Source organism: Salmo trutta, unplaced genomic scaffold (genome assembly GCF_901001165.1).
Source record: "Salmo trutta unplaced genomic scaffold, fSalTru1.1, whole genome shotgun sequence".
Taxonomy (NCBI): domain Eukaryota; kingdom Metazoa; phylum Chordata; class Actinopteri; order Salmoniformes; family Salmonidae; genus Salmo; species Salmo trutta.
In genome coordinates, this window is record NW_021822992.1 from 2,577,705 (window position 1) to 2,593,177 (window position 15,473).

Here is a 15,473-nt window from a genome sequence, read left to right on the forward strand (position 1 = left end):
CATAGTGAGTACCTCAGACTATTTTACTATAGTGAAGTAATATTTGATGTGTATATACATACACATACACATACACACATATATATATATATATATATATATATATATATATATATATATATATATATATATATATATATATATATATATATATATATATATATATATATATATATATACACACACACACACACACACACCTCACATGAGACTCGTAAATAAGACTAGCCTATTAAAATGTTTATCTGACTCCATAACGATAAATAGCAATATGCAAAAGACTACAGTTTTATTTTTTATTTCACCTTTATTTAACCAGGTAGGCCAGTTGAGAACAAGTTCTCATTTACAACTGCGACCTGGCCAAGATAAAGCAAAGCAGTGCGACACAAACAACAACACAGAGTTACACATGGAATAAACAAAACATACAGTCAATAACACAATAGTTGAGCTGAGTTACAGCAATAGACCATGAAGTAATGTCTGAACGGAATTCTAAATACAAGTGTATTTAATTACTTTGTCAAATGAATGGATTCACATACAAGGCATAAAGCTTAACTTACAAAGCATTAACAAGCATTACAAGGCATTATTCTAAGCATGGTCAGAGAGAGATGAAGAAACCATGGCCCAGAGGTCACGGGAGAGATTAATAAACCATGGCTCAGAGGTCACGGGAGAGATGAAGAAACCATGGCCCATAGGTCATGGGAGAGATGAAGAAACCATGGCCCAGAGGTCATGGGAGAGATGAAGAAACCATGGCCCAGAGGTCACGGGAGAGATGAAGAAACCATGGCTCAGAGGTCACGGGAGAGATGAAGAAACCATGGCCCAGAGGTCACGGGAGAGATGAAGAAACCATGGCCCATAGGTCACGGGAGAGATGAAGAAACCATGGCCCAGAGGTCACGGGAGAGATGAAGAAACCATGGCCCATAGGTCACGGGAGAGATGAAGAAACCATGGCCCAGAGGTCACGGGAGAGATGAAGAAACCATGGCCCATAGGTCACGGGAGAGATGACGAAACCATGGCCCATAGGTCACGGGAGAGATGACGAAACCATGGCCCATAGGTCACGGGAGAGATGAAGAAACCATGGCCCAGAGGTCACGGGAGAGATGAAGAAACCATGGCTCAGAGGTCACGGGAGAGATGAAGAAACCATGGCTCAGAGGTCACGGGAGAGATGAAGAAACCATGGCCCAGAGGTCATGGGAGAGATGAAGAAACCATGGCCCAGAGGTCACGGGAGAGATGAAGAAACCATGGCTCAGAGGTCATGGGAGAGATGAAGAAACCATGGCTCAGAGGTCACGGGAGAGATGAAGAACCACTAGAGTCAACATGTAGGACTATGGACCCCTAGAGTCAACATGTAGGACTATGGACCCCTAGAGTCAACATGTAGGACTATGGACCCCTAGAGTCAACATGTAGGACTATGGACCCCTAGAGTCAACATGTAGGACTATGGACCCCTAGAGTCAACATGTAGGACTATGGACCACTAGAGTCAACATGTAGGACTATGGACCACTAGAGTCAACATGTAGGACTATGGACCCCTAGAGTCAACATGTAGGACTATGGACCACTAGAGTCAACATGTAGGACTATGGACCCCTAGAGTCAACATGTAGGACTATGGACCCCTAGAGTCAACATGTAGGACTATGGACCACTAGAGTCAACATGTAGGACTATGGACCCCTAGAGTCAACATGTAGGACTATGGACCCCTAGAGCCAACATGTAGGACTATGGACCCCTAGAGTCAACGACATGTAGGACTATGGACCCCTAGAGTCAACATGGAACACTGGAGTCAAAGCAAATTAATGTTGTCTTCAAGAAAAAAAGTAAAACCATTTCTGAGCACATACCACCAAATCATTTTTCAGAGTCGCAGTCCAGTGGGAACAGTTAACAGACAAGATGGAGGTTGTTCTCTACAGTAATGGTTAGGCCAGGGGCTACTGTCAACTCCACTGTTATGATGAAAACACTCTTATCTGACTTTAACCGTTTGACTCATTTATCCTCTCTATGATCCAGAAAACCCCCGTGTCCACAGCAATAACAACCACAAGTTTACAGAGGACCACGGCCACCAGTATTGACGGCCAACAATCGATTACAAATAACAGCATAGAATAAACGTCTCTCTGAACGTGTGATGAACTCAAGAGAGCTGAAGCAGGAATACACACACAGCTACTCTGACAGGTTCAGCCAATAACACCAAGTCTGTGTATGTCAAAAGAAGTGTACTACATAGAGGATAGGAAGCCATTTGAGACACATACTAAGTAAATGACAGTATGATGAAGAATGCTGGGAAGATGAGTGTCTCCGGGTCAATGTAGTTCACTGCAAGTTGTCCTAGAGAAATAACACACACACACACACACACACACACACACACACACACACACACACACACACACACACTATAATGCCTATTAAACCTTCATAGAACGTATAGCGCTAAGTAGTACCTAAGTAGTACCTAAGTAGTAGCTAAGTAGTACCTAAGTAGTAGCTAAGTAGTAGCTAAGTAGTACCTAAGTAGTAGCTAAGTAGTACCTAAGTAGTACCTAAGTAGTAGCTAAGTAGTAGCTAAGTAGTACCTAAGTAGTAGCTAAGTAGTACCTAAGTAGTACCTAAGTAGTAGCTAAGTAGTAGCTAAGTAGTACCTAAGTAGTAGCTAAGTAGTACCTAAGTAGTAGCTAAGTAGTACCTAAGTAGTAGCTAAGTAGTACTAAGTAGTAGCCTAAGTAGTAGCTAAGTAGTAGCTAAGTAGTAGCTAAGTAGTAGCTAAGTAGTACCTAAGTAGTAGCTAAGTAGTACCTAAGTAGTAGCTAAGTAGTAGCTAAGTAGTAGCTAAGTAGTACCTAAGTAGTAGCTAAGTAGTACCTAAGTAGTACCTAAGTAGTAGCTAAGTAGTAGCTAAGTAGTACCTAAGTAGTAGCTAAGTAGTACCTAAGTAGTAGCTAAGTAGTACCTAAGTAGTAGCTAAGTAGTAGCTAAGTAGTAGCTAAGTAGTACCTAAGTAGTACCTAAGTAGTAGCTAAGTAGTACCTAAGTAGTAGCTAAGTAGTAGCTAAGTAGTACCTAAGTAGTAGCTAAGTAGTAGCTAAGTAGTACCTAAGTAGTAGCTAAGTAGTAGCTAAGTAGTACCTAAGTAGTAGCTAAGTAGTACCTAAGTAGTACCTAAGTAGTAGCTAAGTAGTAGCTAAGTAGTACCTAAGTAGTAGCTAAGTAGTACCTAAGTAGTACCTAAGTAGTAGCTAAGTAGTAGCTAAGTAGTACCTAAGTAGTAGCTAAGTAGTACCTAAGTAGTAGCTAAGTAGTACCTAAGTAGTAGCTAAGTAGTAGCTAAGTAGTAGCTAAGTAGTACCTAAGTAGTACCTAAGTAGTAGCTAAGTAGTAGCTAAGTAGTACCTAAGTAGTAGCTAAGTAGTACCTAAGTAGTACCTAAGTAGTAGCTAAGTAGTAGCTTTCTGAAAACTGGTACCCTGTTACAGAACTACATCCTGTTGGAATCCTTCAGAAATGTCTAGTGTGCTTCCTTTTTGTTTTTAAATGGAATATTATTTAACTAGGAAAGTCAGTTTAAGAACTAATTCTTATTTACAATGACGGCCTACCGGGGAACAGTGGGATAGCTGCCTTGTTCAGGAGGCAGAACGACAGAGTAATACTTTGTCAGCTCGGGGGATTCGATCTAGCAACCTTTCGGTAAACTGGCCCAACGCTCTAACCACTAGGCTACGATGCCGACCCCTCCTTTGAAGTGATCACCTATCTGAACTGGCTGGGTCGGTAGAAGTAATATAAACGGTAACCTTGGTTTCCACCTGTCCAAATCATTTACAGATCTGTGCTTAGCTCAATGCAACAAGGAAGGAAGGATGGATTTATACCGTATTGTAACAGGGGCCCCTGGTGTTAGAGACTGGAGGAACTAGTAGTGGAACCCTACAGTCCAGGTTGTCACTTCCTGTTTCAGGAGGATTTATAACGTATTGTAACAGGGGCCCCTAGTGTGAGAGACTGGAGGAACTAGTAGTGGAACCCTACCGTCCAGGTTGTCACTTCCTGTTTCAGTAGGATTTCTTCTGTTTGGTGCCATTTTGGTGCCTAATGAACACAACCCTGGCTTTATAGGTGTTGGTGTCCTGCTATAGAACTACAGCGGTAGAGAGTGAAGGAGGCTTGTAGCTCAGTCTCAGGGTGGAACATTCCTGTGACGTGTCTAACAGATGGTTCCTAGCAGGGGCAGATGGGACAGAGAGACACACAACACTCTTCCCCCATCCTGGACACAGAGAGCAGGGAATAGCTGCTACCACATAGGCTTCATACAGCTAAAAGAAAATGTGCTTTATACAGCTAAAAAGGTGCTTCCTACAGCATAAACGTAGTGGTGAATAACTCCCATTTCAAAAGCCATTGAAAACAAAAATGGAAAAACAATCCCCATTTTTAATACTTGACAAGTCATCTTCAAAACTAACCGCTTAATTTAATCACATTTTAAAAAGCATGTTTTCGTCTGTCTGTGTGCAACTCGCTGCCACCATTTTGTCCTTTTGGAGATAATAAAAATCAACTGAATGTCATTTCCAAGTCGTCACGGTAACCTAAATGCTACTATCTCATCTGACTGGCTGTTGCTGGATAAATAAAAAAGGTTTTAAACAGACGGTTAGATAAACACATTGAATTAGCGGTGAAACCAAACAAGCCGTTTGCTGCTGGGTCCAGACAAAAGACATTCAGGACGAAACGGAAGGTTGCACAACAAAACTGCAGGAACACTCCCCAGCGAGCGGCCTGGGTACTGCAGGAACACTCCCCAGCGAGCGGCCTGGGTACTGCAGGACCACTCCCCAGGGAGCGGGCCCGGGTACTTCAGGAACCACTCCCCAGGGAGCGGCCTGGGTTACTGCAGAACACTCCCCAGGGACGGAACACTCCCCAGGGAGCGGCCTGGGTACTGCAGGAACACTCCCCAGCGAGCGGCCTGGGTACTGCAGGAACCACTCCCCAGCGAAGCGGCCCTGGGTACTGCAGGAACACTCCCCAGCGAGCGGCCTGGGTACTGCAGGAACACTCCCCAGCGAGCGGCCTGGGTACTGCAGGAACACTCCCCAGCGAGCGGCCTGGGTACTGCAGGAACACTCCCCAGCGAGCGGCCTGGGTACTGCAGGAACACTCCCCAGCGAGCGGCCTGGGTACTGCAGGAACACTCCCCAGCGAGCGGCCTGGGTACTGCAGGAACACTCCCCAGCGAGCGGCCTGGGTACTGCAGGAACACTCCCCAGCGAGCGGCCTGGGTACTGCAGGAACACTCCCCAGGGAGCGGCCTGGGTACTGCAGGAACACTCCCCAGGGAGCGGCCTGGGTACTGCAGGAACACTCCCCAGCGAGCGGCCTGGGTACTGCAGGAACACTCCCCAGGGAGCGGCCTGGGTACTGCAGGAACACTCCCCAGCGAGCGGCCTGGGTACTGCAGGAACACTCCCCAGCGAGCGGCCTGGGTACTGCAGGAACACTCCCCAGCGAGCGGCCTGGGTACTGCAGGAACACTCCCCAGGGAGCGGCCTGGGTACTGCAGGAACACTCCCCAGCGAGCGGCCTGGGTACTGCAGGAACACTCCCCAGCGAGCGGCCCTGGGTACTGCAGGAACACTCCCAGCGAGCGGCCTGGGTACTGCAGGAACACTCCCCAGCGAGCGGCCTGGGTACTGCAGGAACACTCCCCAGCGAGCGGCCTGGGTACTGCAGGAACACTCCCCAGCGAGCGGCCTGGGTACTGCAGGAACACTCCCCAGCGAGCGGCCTGGGTACTGCAGGAACACTCCCCAGCGAGCGGCCTGGGTACTGCAGGAACACTCCCCAGCGAGCGGCCTGGGTACTGCAGGAACACTCCCCAGCGAGCGGCCTGGGTACTGCAGGAACACTCCCCAGCGAGCAGCCTGGGTACTGCAGGAACACTCCCCAGCGAGCGGCCTGGGTACTGCAGGAACACTCCCCAGCGAGCGGCCTGGGTACTGCAGGAACACTCCCCAGCAAGCAGCCTGGGTAATCTATGCTAGAACCCATGGACCATCAACTAGATTTCAGCAGCAGGTCCTTTTTTTTCTGGAGCGGATGGTCAGCCCAAATCAGATGTAATATTTGACAACAAAAAAATTCATTTCAGACCTTGCTCACATTTGTATACGATCACATATAAACGAGTAAGTGGACACCCTTTCAAATTAGTGGATTCGGCTATTTCAGCCACACCCGTTGCTGACACGCATAAAAATCGAGCACACAGTCATGCAATCTCCAAAGAAAATCACTGGCAGTAGGATAACCTTACTGAAGAGCTCAGTGACTCAACGTGGCACCGTAATAGGATGCCACCTTTCCAACAAGTCAGTTCGTCACATTTCTGCCCTTCTAGAGCTGCCCCGGTCAACTGTAAGTGCTGTTATTGCAAAGAAGTGTAAACGTCTAGGAGCAACAACGGCTCAGCCTCGAAGTGGTAGGCCACACAAGCTCAGGAGAACGGGACCGCCGAGTGCTGAAGGCATAAAAATCTTCTGTCCTCGGTCGCAACACTCACTACCGAGTTCCAAACTGCCTCTGGAAGCAACGTCAGCACAAGAACTGTTCGTCGAAAGTTTCATGAAATGGGTTTCCATGGCCAAGCAGCCGCACACAAGCCTCAGATCACCATTCGCATTGCCAAGCATCGGCTGGAGTGGTGTAAAGCTGGACTCTGGAGCAGTGGAAACGCGTTCTCTGGAGTGATGAATCACCTTTCACCATCTGGCAATCCGACGGACAAATTTCAGCATGACAATGCCCCCGTGCACAAAGTGAGGACTAAACAGAAATGGTTTGTCGAGATCGGAGTGGAAGAACTTGACTGGCCTGCACAGAGCCCTGACCTCAACCCCATTGAACACCTTTGGGCTGAATTGGAACGCGAACCACGAGCCAGGCCTAATCGCTCAACATCAGTGCCTGACCTCACTAATGATCTTGAGGCTGAATGGAAGCAAGTCCCCGCAGCAATGTTCCAACATCTAGTGGAAAGCCTTCCCAGAAGAGCGGAGGCTGTTATAGCAGTAAAGGGGGGGACATATTTTGGAATGAGATGTTGGACGAGCATGTTGTGTATATCTCTATTATGCATGGGAATACTTTGGAACAGATTTACAAAATGAAAATCACTTGCAGCTGATTTGCTGGTGTTTTTTATGGTTTTTTTACAGTCTTTTATGTCTAACAACAAAAATATATATACATTACCGGTCAAAAGTTTTACAACACCTATTCATTCAAGGATTTTTCTTTATTTGTACTATTTTCTACATTGTAGAATAATAGTGAAGACATCAAAACTATGAAATAACACATATGGAATCATGTAGTAAACAACAACAACAAAAAAGTGTTAAACAAAACAAAATATATTTTATATTTGAGATTCTTCAAAGTAGCCACCCTTTGCCTTGATGACAGCTTTGCACACTCTTGGTATTCTCTCAACCAGCTTCATGAGGTAGTCACCTGGAATGCATTTCAATTAACAGGTGTGCCTTGTTAAAAGTTAATTTGTGAAATGTCTTTCAATCTTAATGCGTTTGAGCCAATCAGTTGTGTTGTGACAAGGTAGGAGGGTATATAGAAGATAGCCCTATTTGGTAAAAGACCAAGTCCATATTATGGCAAGAACAGCTTAAATAAGCAAAGATAAACGACAGTCCATCATTACTTTAAGACATGAAGGTCAGTCAATATGGAAAATGTCAAGAACTTTGAACGTTTCTTCAGATGCAGTTGCAAAAACCATCAAGCGCTATGATGAAACTGGCTCTCATGAGGACCACCACAGGAAAGGAAGACCCAGAGTTACCTCTGCTGTAGAGAATAAGTTCATTAGAGTTACCAGACTCAGAAATTGCAGCCCAAATAGATGCTTCAGAGTTCAAGTAACAGACATCTCAACATCAACTGTTCAGAGGAGACTGTGTGAATCAGTTTTTCATGGTCGAATTGCTGCAAAGAAACCACTACTAAAGAACACCAATAAGAAGAGACTTACTTGGGTCAAGAAACATGAGCAATGGACATTAGACCGGTGGAAATCTGTCCTTTTGTCTGATGAGTCCAACTTTTAGACTTTTGGTTTGAGACGCAGAGTAGGTGAACGGATGATCTCCGCATGTGTGGTTCCCACCGTGAAGCATGGAGGAGGTGTTATGGTGTGGGTGTGCTTTGCTGGTGACACTGTCTGTGATTTATTTAGAATTCAAGGCACACTTAACCAGCATGACTACCACAGCATTCTGCAGCGATACGCCATCCCATCTGGTTTGGGCTTAGTGGGACTATCATTTGTTTTTCAGCAGGACAATGACCCAACACACCTCCAGGCTGTGTAAGGGCTATTTGACCAAGAAGGAGAGTGTTGGAGTACTGCATCAGATGACCTGGCCTCCACAATCACCAGACCTCAACCCAATTGAGATGGTTTGGGATGAGTTGGACAGCGGAGTGAAGGAAAAGCTGCCAACAAGTGCTCAGCATATGTGGGAACTCCTTCAAGACTGTTGGATAAGCATTCCAGGTGAATCTAGTTGAGTAAATGCCAAGAGTGTGCAATGCTGCCATCAAGGTAAAGGGTGGCTATTTGAATCTCAAATATAAAATATATTTTGATTTGTTTAACACATTTTTTCTACATGATTCCATATGTGTTATTTCATAGTTTAGATGTCTTCACTATTAGAAAATAGTAAAAATAAAGAAAAACCTTTGAATGAGTAAGTGTTCTAAAACTTTTGACCGGAAGTTTATATATTTTGTTTTTGCTCAGAAAACTTGGGCGGCAAAATAAAAATCACGTTATGAAACCTTCCTATAACCCCATCACACAGAGGAAAGTACATTTTTGAGCTTCTTTGTTAAATAAAAACATTTTTCCCCCAGGTTCTTTCCACAGTTTTCATATTTCAGGTTATTAACACTTTTCATGACTCAAAATGTCAGATGACTTCATAGGAGTTAAGATGGGCCAGAGGGTCAGGTAACACTGTATATTTTAAAAAGGGAGATGTCATGTCCTCACCTGATGAGTCGTGTCATGGCGTGCCTGGCGGCGTAGTGCAGAGGAGTGTTGTGCTGGTAGGGTTCGCCATACGAAGTGTTGGGGTCCAGGCTCTCTTTAAACTGGGGGCTCCCCTCATACAGCTGATAGGCCAGACCCTCGTCACCGTTCATCAGAGCCTTGCGGAACTTAGTGGCTGTGTTCCCCATCGCCCCTCAGATTCTACCAGGAGGAGCTTCAACCTGAAGGTGTTTGGTGATATTCAACCTGACCAACTGCAGAAGAACAGCATATCGAAGCTCCTAAAAGGACAGACAGAGGATAGAGAGGAAATTACAGCCAAAGACATGGAACTGGGCCTAAGGACAGACAGAGAGGATAGAGAGGAAATTACAGCCAAAGAAATGGAACTAGTTCTAGGTTTGTGATTCCATCAGACCATAACAATACATCATGCTCACATTCAGGAGGGTGCAACACATGGAATAACATTTAGGAGGGTGCAACACATGGAATAACATTTAGGAGGATGCAACACATGGAATAACATTCAGGAGGGTGCAACACATGGAATAACATTTAGGAGGGTGCAACACATGGAATAACATTTAGGAGGGTGCAACACATGGAATAACATTTAGGAGGGTGCAACACATGGAATAACATTTAGGAGGATGCAACACATGGAATAACATTTAGGAGGGTGCAACACATGGAATAACATTTAGGAGGGTGCAACACATGGAATAACATTCCTTTAATCTAAATGATTCCTTTACTCAGAGGTATGTATGTTTTAGGCTATATATTTCTGTCTTTACATTCCACAACATTGGTCCCTACTGAACGCGACCCAGATTTCAACAAGACAACAACAGGATGTCTCAAACCAAACATTGGTTCACCAGAAGAAAAAAATGGCTTTAGCTAAGACTGTCACATTTCAACTGTCATTCTGATTTATCCTAAAACAACAAGCTTTTCTACTGACAACAAACACAATATCATAAAATCCTACAAAACCAGCCTACTTACCAACAAAAAACAGGGGAGAAGAGTAGCCTAACTGAGTAACTGCAAGTCCAAACCACAAGAGCCCAAACTGAGGAAGAGGAGAGGCTGCTTCCACACAAGTCCCCTTTCCACCCATACACCGTGTTGTTCTGCTAAGGCTAATGCTATTTTCTGACTGGCTCACCATGCCAGCTCATCTCATGAGGAGAGAGAGGGAAAGAGAGAGGGAAAGAGAGAGGGAAAGAGAGAGAGAGAGAGAGAGAGAGAGAGAGAGAGAGAGAGGGAAAGAGGAGAGAGAGAGAAAGAGAGAAAGAGAGAAAGAGAGAGAGAGAGAGAGAGAGAGAGAGAGAGACGGAAAGAGAGACAAGACTTCCTCTAGTATCACCAGGGGCTTCCTGCTTCCCTCAGCCAACTGTCCTCACCCTGAGACCAGGGCCCAGGCCCAAATTGAATCCTATTCCCTATGTAGTGCACTACTTTTGACGTCAACCCTGGAATAGGGTGCCATTTGGGACTAACCATAAGACCCATTGTGGACTTGGATTCCACCGATGCCATATGTTGTTATGTCGTTGTGGGCACACAGGCACAGGGCAGTGGGCACGGACAGGCCCCTACTACCATCCTGTCCTGCTCACAATAGGGACATCTCTACAGTACTCAGACAGAGTGTGGGAGACAGTACCCAGACAGAGTGTAGGAGACAGGACCCAGACACAGTGTGGGAGACAGGACCCAGACACAGTGTAGGAGACAGGACCCAGACACAGTGTAGGAGACAGGACCCAGACACAGTGTAGGAGACAGTACCCAGACAGAGTGTAGGAGACAGTACTCAGACAGAGTGTGGGAGACAGTACCCAGACACAGTGTGGGAGACAGGACCCAGACACAGTGTGGGAGACAGGACCCAGACACAGTGTGGGAGACAGGACCCAGACACAGTGTGGGAGACAGGACCCAGACACAGTGTGGGAGACAGGACCCAGACACAGTGTGGGAGACAGGACCAAGACACAGTGTAGGAGACAGGACCCAGACACAGTGTGGGAGACAGGACCCAGACAGGCTGTAGGAGACAGGACCCAGACACAGTGTGGGAGACAGGACCCAGACACAGTGTGGGAGACAGGACCCAGACACAGTGTGGGAGACAGGACCCAGACACAGTGTGGGAGACAGTACCCAGACACAGTGTGGGAGACAGTACCCAGACACAGTGTGGGAGACAGGACCCAGACACAGTGTGGGAGACAGGACCCAGACACAGTGTAGGAGACAGGACCCAGACACAGTGTAGGAGACAGGACCCAGACACAGTGTAGGAGACAGGACCCAGACAGAGTGTGAGAGACAGGACCCAGACACAGTGTGGGAGACAGGACCCAGACACAGTGTGGGAGACAGGACCCAGACACAGTGTGGGAGACAGGACCCAGACACAGTGTGGGAGACAGGACCCAAACTCAGTGTGGGAGACAGGACCCAGACACAGTGTGGGAGACAGGACCCAGACACAGTGTGGGAGACAGGACCCAGACAGAGTGTGGGAGACAGGACCCAGACACAGTGTGGGAGACAGGACCCAGACACAGTGTAGGAGACAGGACCCAGACAGAGTGTGGGAGACAGGACCCAGACACAGTGTGGGAGACAGGACCCAGACACAGTGTGGGAGACAGGACCCAGACACAGTGTGGGAGACAGGACCCAGACACAGTGTGGGAGACAGGACCCAGACACAGTGTGGGAGACAGGACCCAGACACAGTGTGGGAGACAGGACCCAGACACAGTGTGGGAGACAGGACCCAGACACAGTGTGGGAGACAGGACCCAGACACAGTGTGGGAGACAGGACCCAGACACAGTGTGGGAGACAGGACCCAGACACAGTGTGGGAGACAGGACCCAGACACAGTGTGGGAGACAGTACCAAATGTGTACTGTAATAGATTACAAAGACATGTACACAGTGTAGACTAGGACTACATTGTCACGTCTTACAAAGGCACAGACTGTATTAAAACCTCAGCTCCACTCAACAGTACAAATTACAAAACATGCTACTAGCTAACGTTTGGGAATTCATGTGACAAACCAAGTTATTGTATAACTCTTCCTAGGCACGTTACACAATGTTTGTTTACTTGGCTCAGCCTCCACATATTCAATGTGATTGTCTTGTGATTGTTTTTGATGGTTCTATTGTGGGACCTGTTGGGGCTGTTTTTGATGGTTTTATTGTGGGACCTGTTGGGGCTGTTTTGATGGTTTTATTGTGGGACCTGTTGGGGCTGTTTTGATGGTTTTATTGTGGGACCTGTTGGGGCTGTTTTGATGGTTTTATTGTGGGACCTGTTGGGGCTGTTTTGATGGTTTTATTGTGGGACCTGTTGGGGCTGTTTTGATGGTTTTATTGTGGGACCTGTTGGGGCTGTTTTGATGGTTTAATTGTGTGATTAAATGGTTAAAAATGGGAACACTGCCTACCAGGCACCCTGGGATCCGGAATCAAGTCCACCTACCGCAAACAGCGCAAGACGAATTGAAAAACAGACATTTCTACAGAAATGTTTGATGATCGACTAGGAATGCCTTGAAGAAGATTGGACAGTCGATCTGAATCGACCGGTTGGCGACCACTGCTCTATGCACTTCCTGATGAACTCAAGTCACTGAGTCAGTGTACACATTTCACATTTTAGTCATTTAGCAGACACTCTTATCCAGAGCGACTTACAGTAGTGAATGCATACATTTCATTCATTTTTTCCCCCGTACTGGTCCCCCGTGGGAATCGAACCCACAACCCTGGCGTTGCAAACACCATGCTCTACCAACTGAGCCACATGGGACCACACGGGTACACGTCATTGATGATTATTCTCCGAGGCAACCTGGAACCCATCCCAGTCCGCGTGATCACATCCCAGTCCATGTGGAAACATAGATTCCGATTGGTCAAACCAACGTTGAACAGTCACTTCTTAGGCTTCGTTTACAGACAAATTCTGATCTTTTTTTTCTCCACTAATTGTTCTTTTGACCAATCAGATCACTTCTGGAAAACATTGGATGTGAAAAGATCTACTGAGATATCCAATGGGCTAGACGATTCTCTTCTCATCTTGAAAAAAAAAAAATCACTTTTACTAACAATGTGGAAGTCAATCAATCCACCATCATCATCATCATCATCGAAACAACAGAACAAATCTAATTATTGAAATAGCCTGGGCAACCGAGAAAAAACTAATTCATACAATTTAAGGCCAAGTGGCAAACAATACTGCAGGCAGTATGAATGGAGGTGTGAGCACGCAGGTCTGGGCAGGTGAGATGTAATCATTGTTTGTCTCTTAACACAAGTTACAATTCTTAGAAGTTCCCCTAGTTTTCCTGATGCTGCATGAGATGTCCAATTGAGTGACTTCCAGTTATGTAACATGATAAATCTGATTGAACATTCATGAATACCGGGTGGCAGGTAACCTAGCTATTAGAACTGTCAAATGGTCTGGAGCTCTATGTTGGATCTGGCCTGGTTTCATGACATTGTTTCAGTCTAGTGTTAGCTAGACATTTCTCATCATCTAGCTCAGGGATGGGCAACTTTGATGGAGGTTGGAGACACACAAAAACAGAACTCTTTCATGAGGGGCTGCAGTGGCTTATGGGTCTGCATATCCCCACAAGCCAAAAAAAGTTGTAGCTAATTTCCTGCAATTATACAATTTTTTTTTTCATAGGGTGGAGGCAAATGTTTGCCATTTTTAATATAATAACTGATGATCAATGGAACCACCCCTGTCGGTAATTCGACCATTACCACAATCTTAGATAAATTAGCTGGACTACCAATAAAACATTTCAATGCTGACATGGGCTTAACACATTTTCGAAATTACACCTTGTGTATTCTATTATTCTCTCTCTCAACAGTAATTTGAGACCCGAATTAGTCCCCCCCCAATAAAATGTTGATGATACTGCCCACTATGCACATTCTGTACCAAGGCCGAAGTTAGAAATAACACGTTTCTTGGAAACACTGGGTCACTTGATAACTTGTTGATACGAGTGTTCAATCTTTGATAAGAACGAACAACTAACTTGGCAAACATGATAGCTAGCTAGCTATTTATTATCTAAAAACTGTCATCCAAAACACTGTCCACATTGGCACTGCCTTTTCAAAGGTGATCATGTTTGCATGTTCATCGCCTGACTGCTTGCTAATCCGTAGCAACCAAGATATGCAACAACAACAGATAAAGTAGCAATGCCCAGAGCCAGACTTGACTGTAAAGATGAATTTTAGGCCGTTACGGGATATCAAGTGGCTGGCATGTTTTGTAACTAGCATTGTTGTATCTACATAGTTGGCATCATCATCATCCAACTTTTAGTTGTTTCAACGAAAGCCAACATTTTAAAAAACGTACAAATGGTACTTGCTAGTTAATGACTTACTAATTGTTCGTGTTTGTAAACTAGTTAGCGAACACATATCGGTGTTTAGGCAGATTAGCTAGCTAAATTATCGTTAGCTAGCCAACTAGCTAAAGTTAGCTAGCTGTTTTGACCTAGCTAGCTACCTGGAGAAAGCTAACTAACTAGCCAACGTTAGCTAACAACTCGCAGTAGTTGACAGTGACTAACTAGCAAATGTCATGTTTTTTTTTTTATTACTAAAAATGTTCTACACTTCTGGCTTTTCTGTGTCTGTTAACTAGCAAGATATAATAAAAAACATTGATTACCTAGCTAGCTAACTAGACTTACAAAAGAGGTTCGTACGGTTCCCCAGAATGTTGTCCTGCTGCCAGTGTCTATTATTCTGTCAGGCAATGCTGATATTCCATATTGAATGTGTAACTCAAAAGCTTTTGTTGTTCTTCTAGCTGTTCTTCTAGCTGTTAGTGTGTAGCTGTCTGTGTGCACTCTGCCCTCCCTCTGGTTTTGTTAGCCACTGACGCTCAAATCAGCAGACTGCCAGTCCAGTGTTATCAGGAATCAGGGCTGCGCTATAAATTGCAGGATGTTTACGTTCCAGGAAGTTTGAAGTCAAATAATGATTCATTTTTTTTTCGAAGAATCTTTCAAAAATAGTTTTATGTAAACAATTGCTCATATCCTGTGTGTTTACTTTAAATTAACCGGTAAACGCTTCCACCCTTCCAGAGAGTGAATATTCCACATAGGTGGTTTTCTCTTGTACAACTAGCATTTGTAACTTTCTCCCACTCGAGGGCGGCAGAGTCCATCAATTCAATGGTCATTCTTCTCTTGGTCCTGGCTTTCTCAAGCAATGATGTGTCTGTAGTTAT

The 15,473-nt window shown here is 45.4% G+C and overlaps 1 protein-coding gene across 3 annotated transcripts in view; it reads right to left on the reverse strand.

Moving 5' to 3' along the window:
* Positions 1-15,136, reverse strand: part of LOC115187930 (ankyrin repeat and IBR domain-containing protein 1) — a 57,698-nt gene extending 42,562 nt beyond the window's left edge. The window contains exons 1-2 of one of the 3 annotated variants that reach the window (XM_029747001.1): positions 14,929-15,136; positions 9,149-9,429 (exon numbers count right to left, since the gene is read on the reverse strand). In XM_029747001.1, coding sequence (XP_029602861.1) covers positions 9,149-9,336 — 188 coding nt within the window. In that variant the 5' untranslated portion in view covers positions 9,337-9,429; positions 14,929-15,136. Of the gene's footprint in view, positions 1-9,148; positions 9,430-10,162; positions 10,304-14,928 lie in introns of those variants that run through there. The other 2 variants (XM_029746999.1, XM_029747000.1) reach the window with 2 other exon arrangements.
* Between the last annotated feature and the right edge of the window lie 337 nt (positions 15,137-15,473).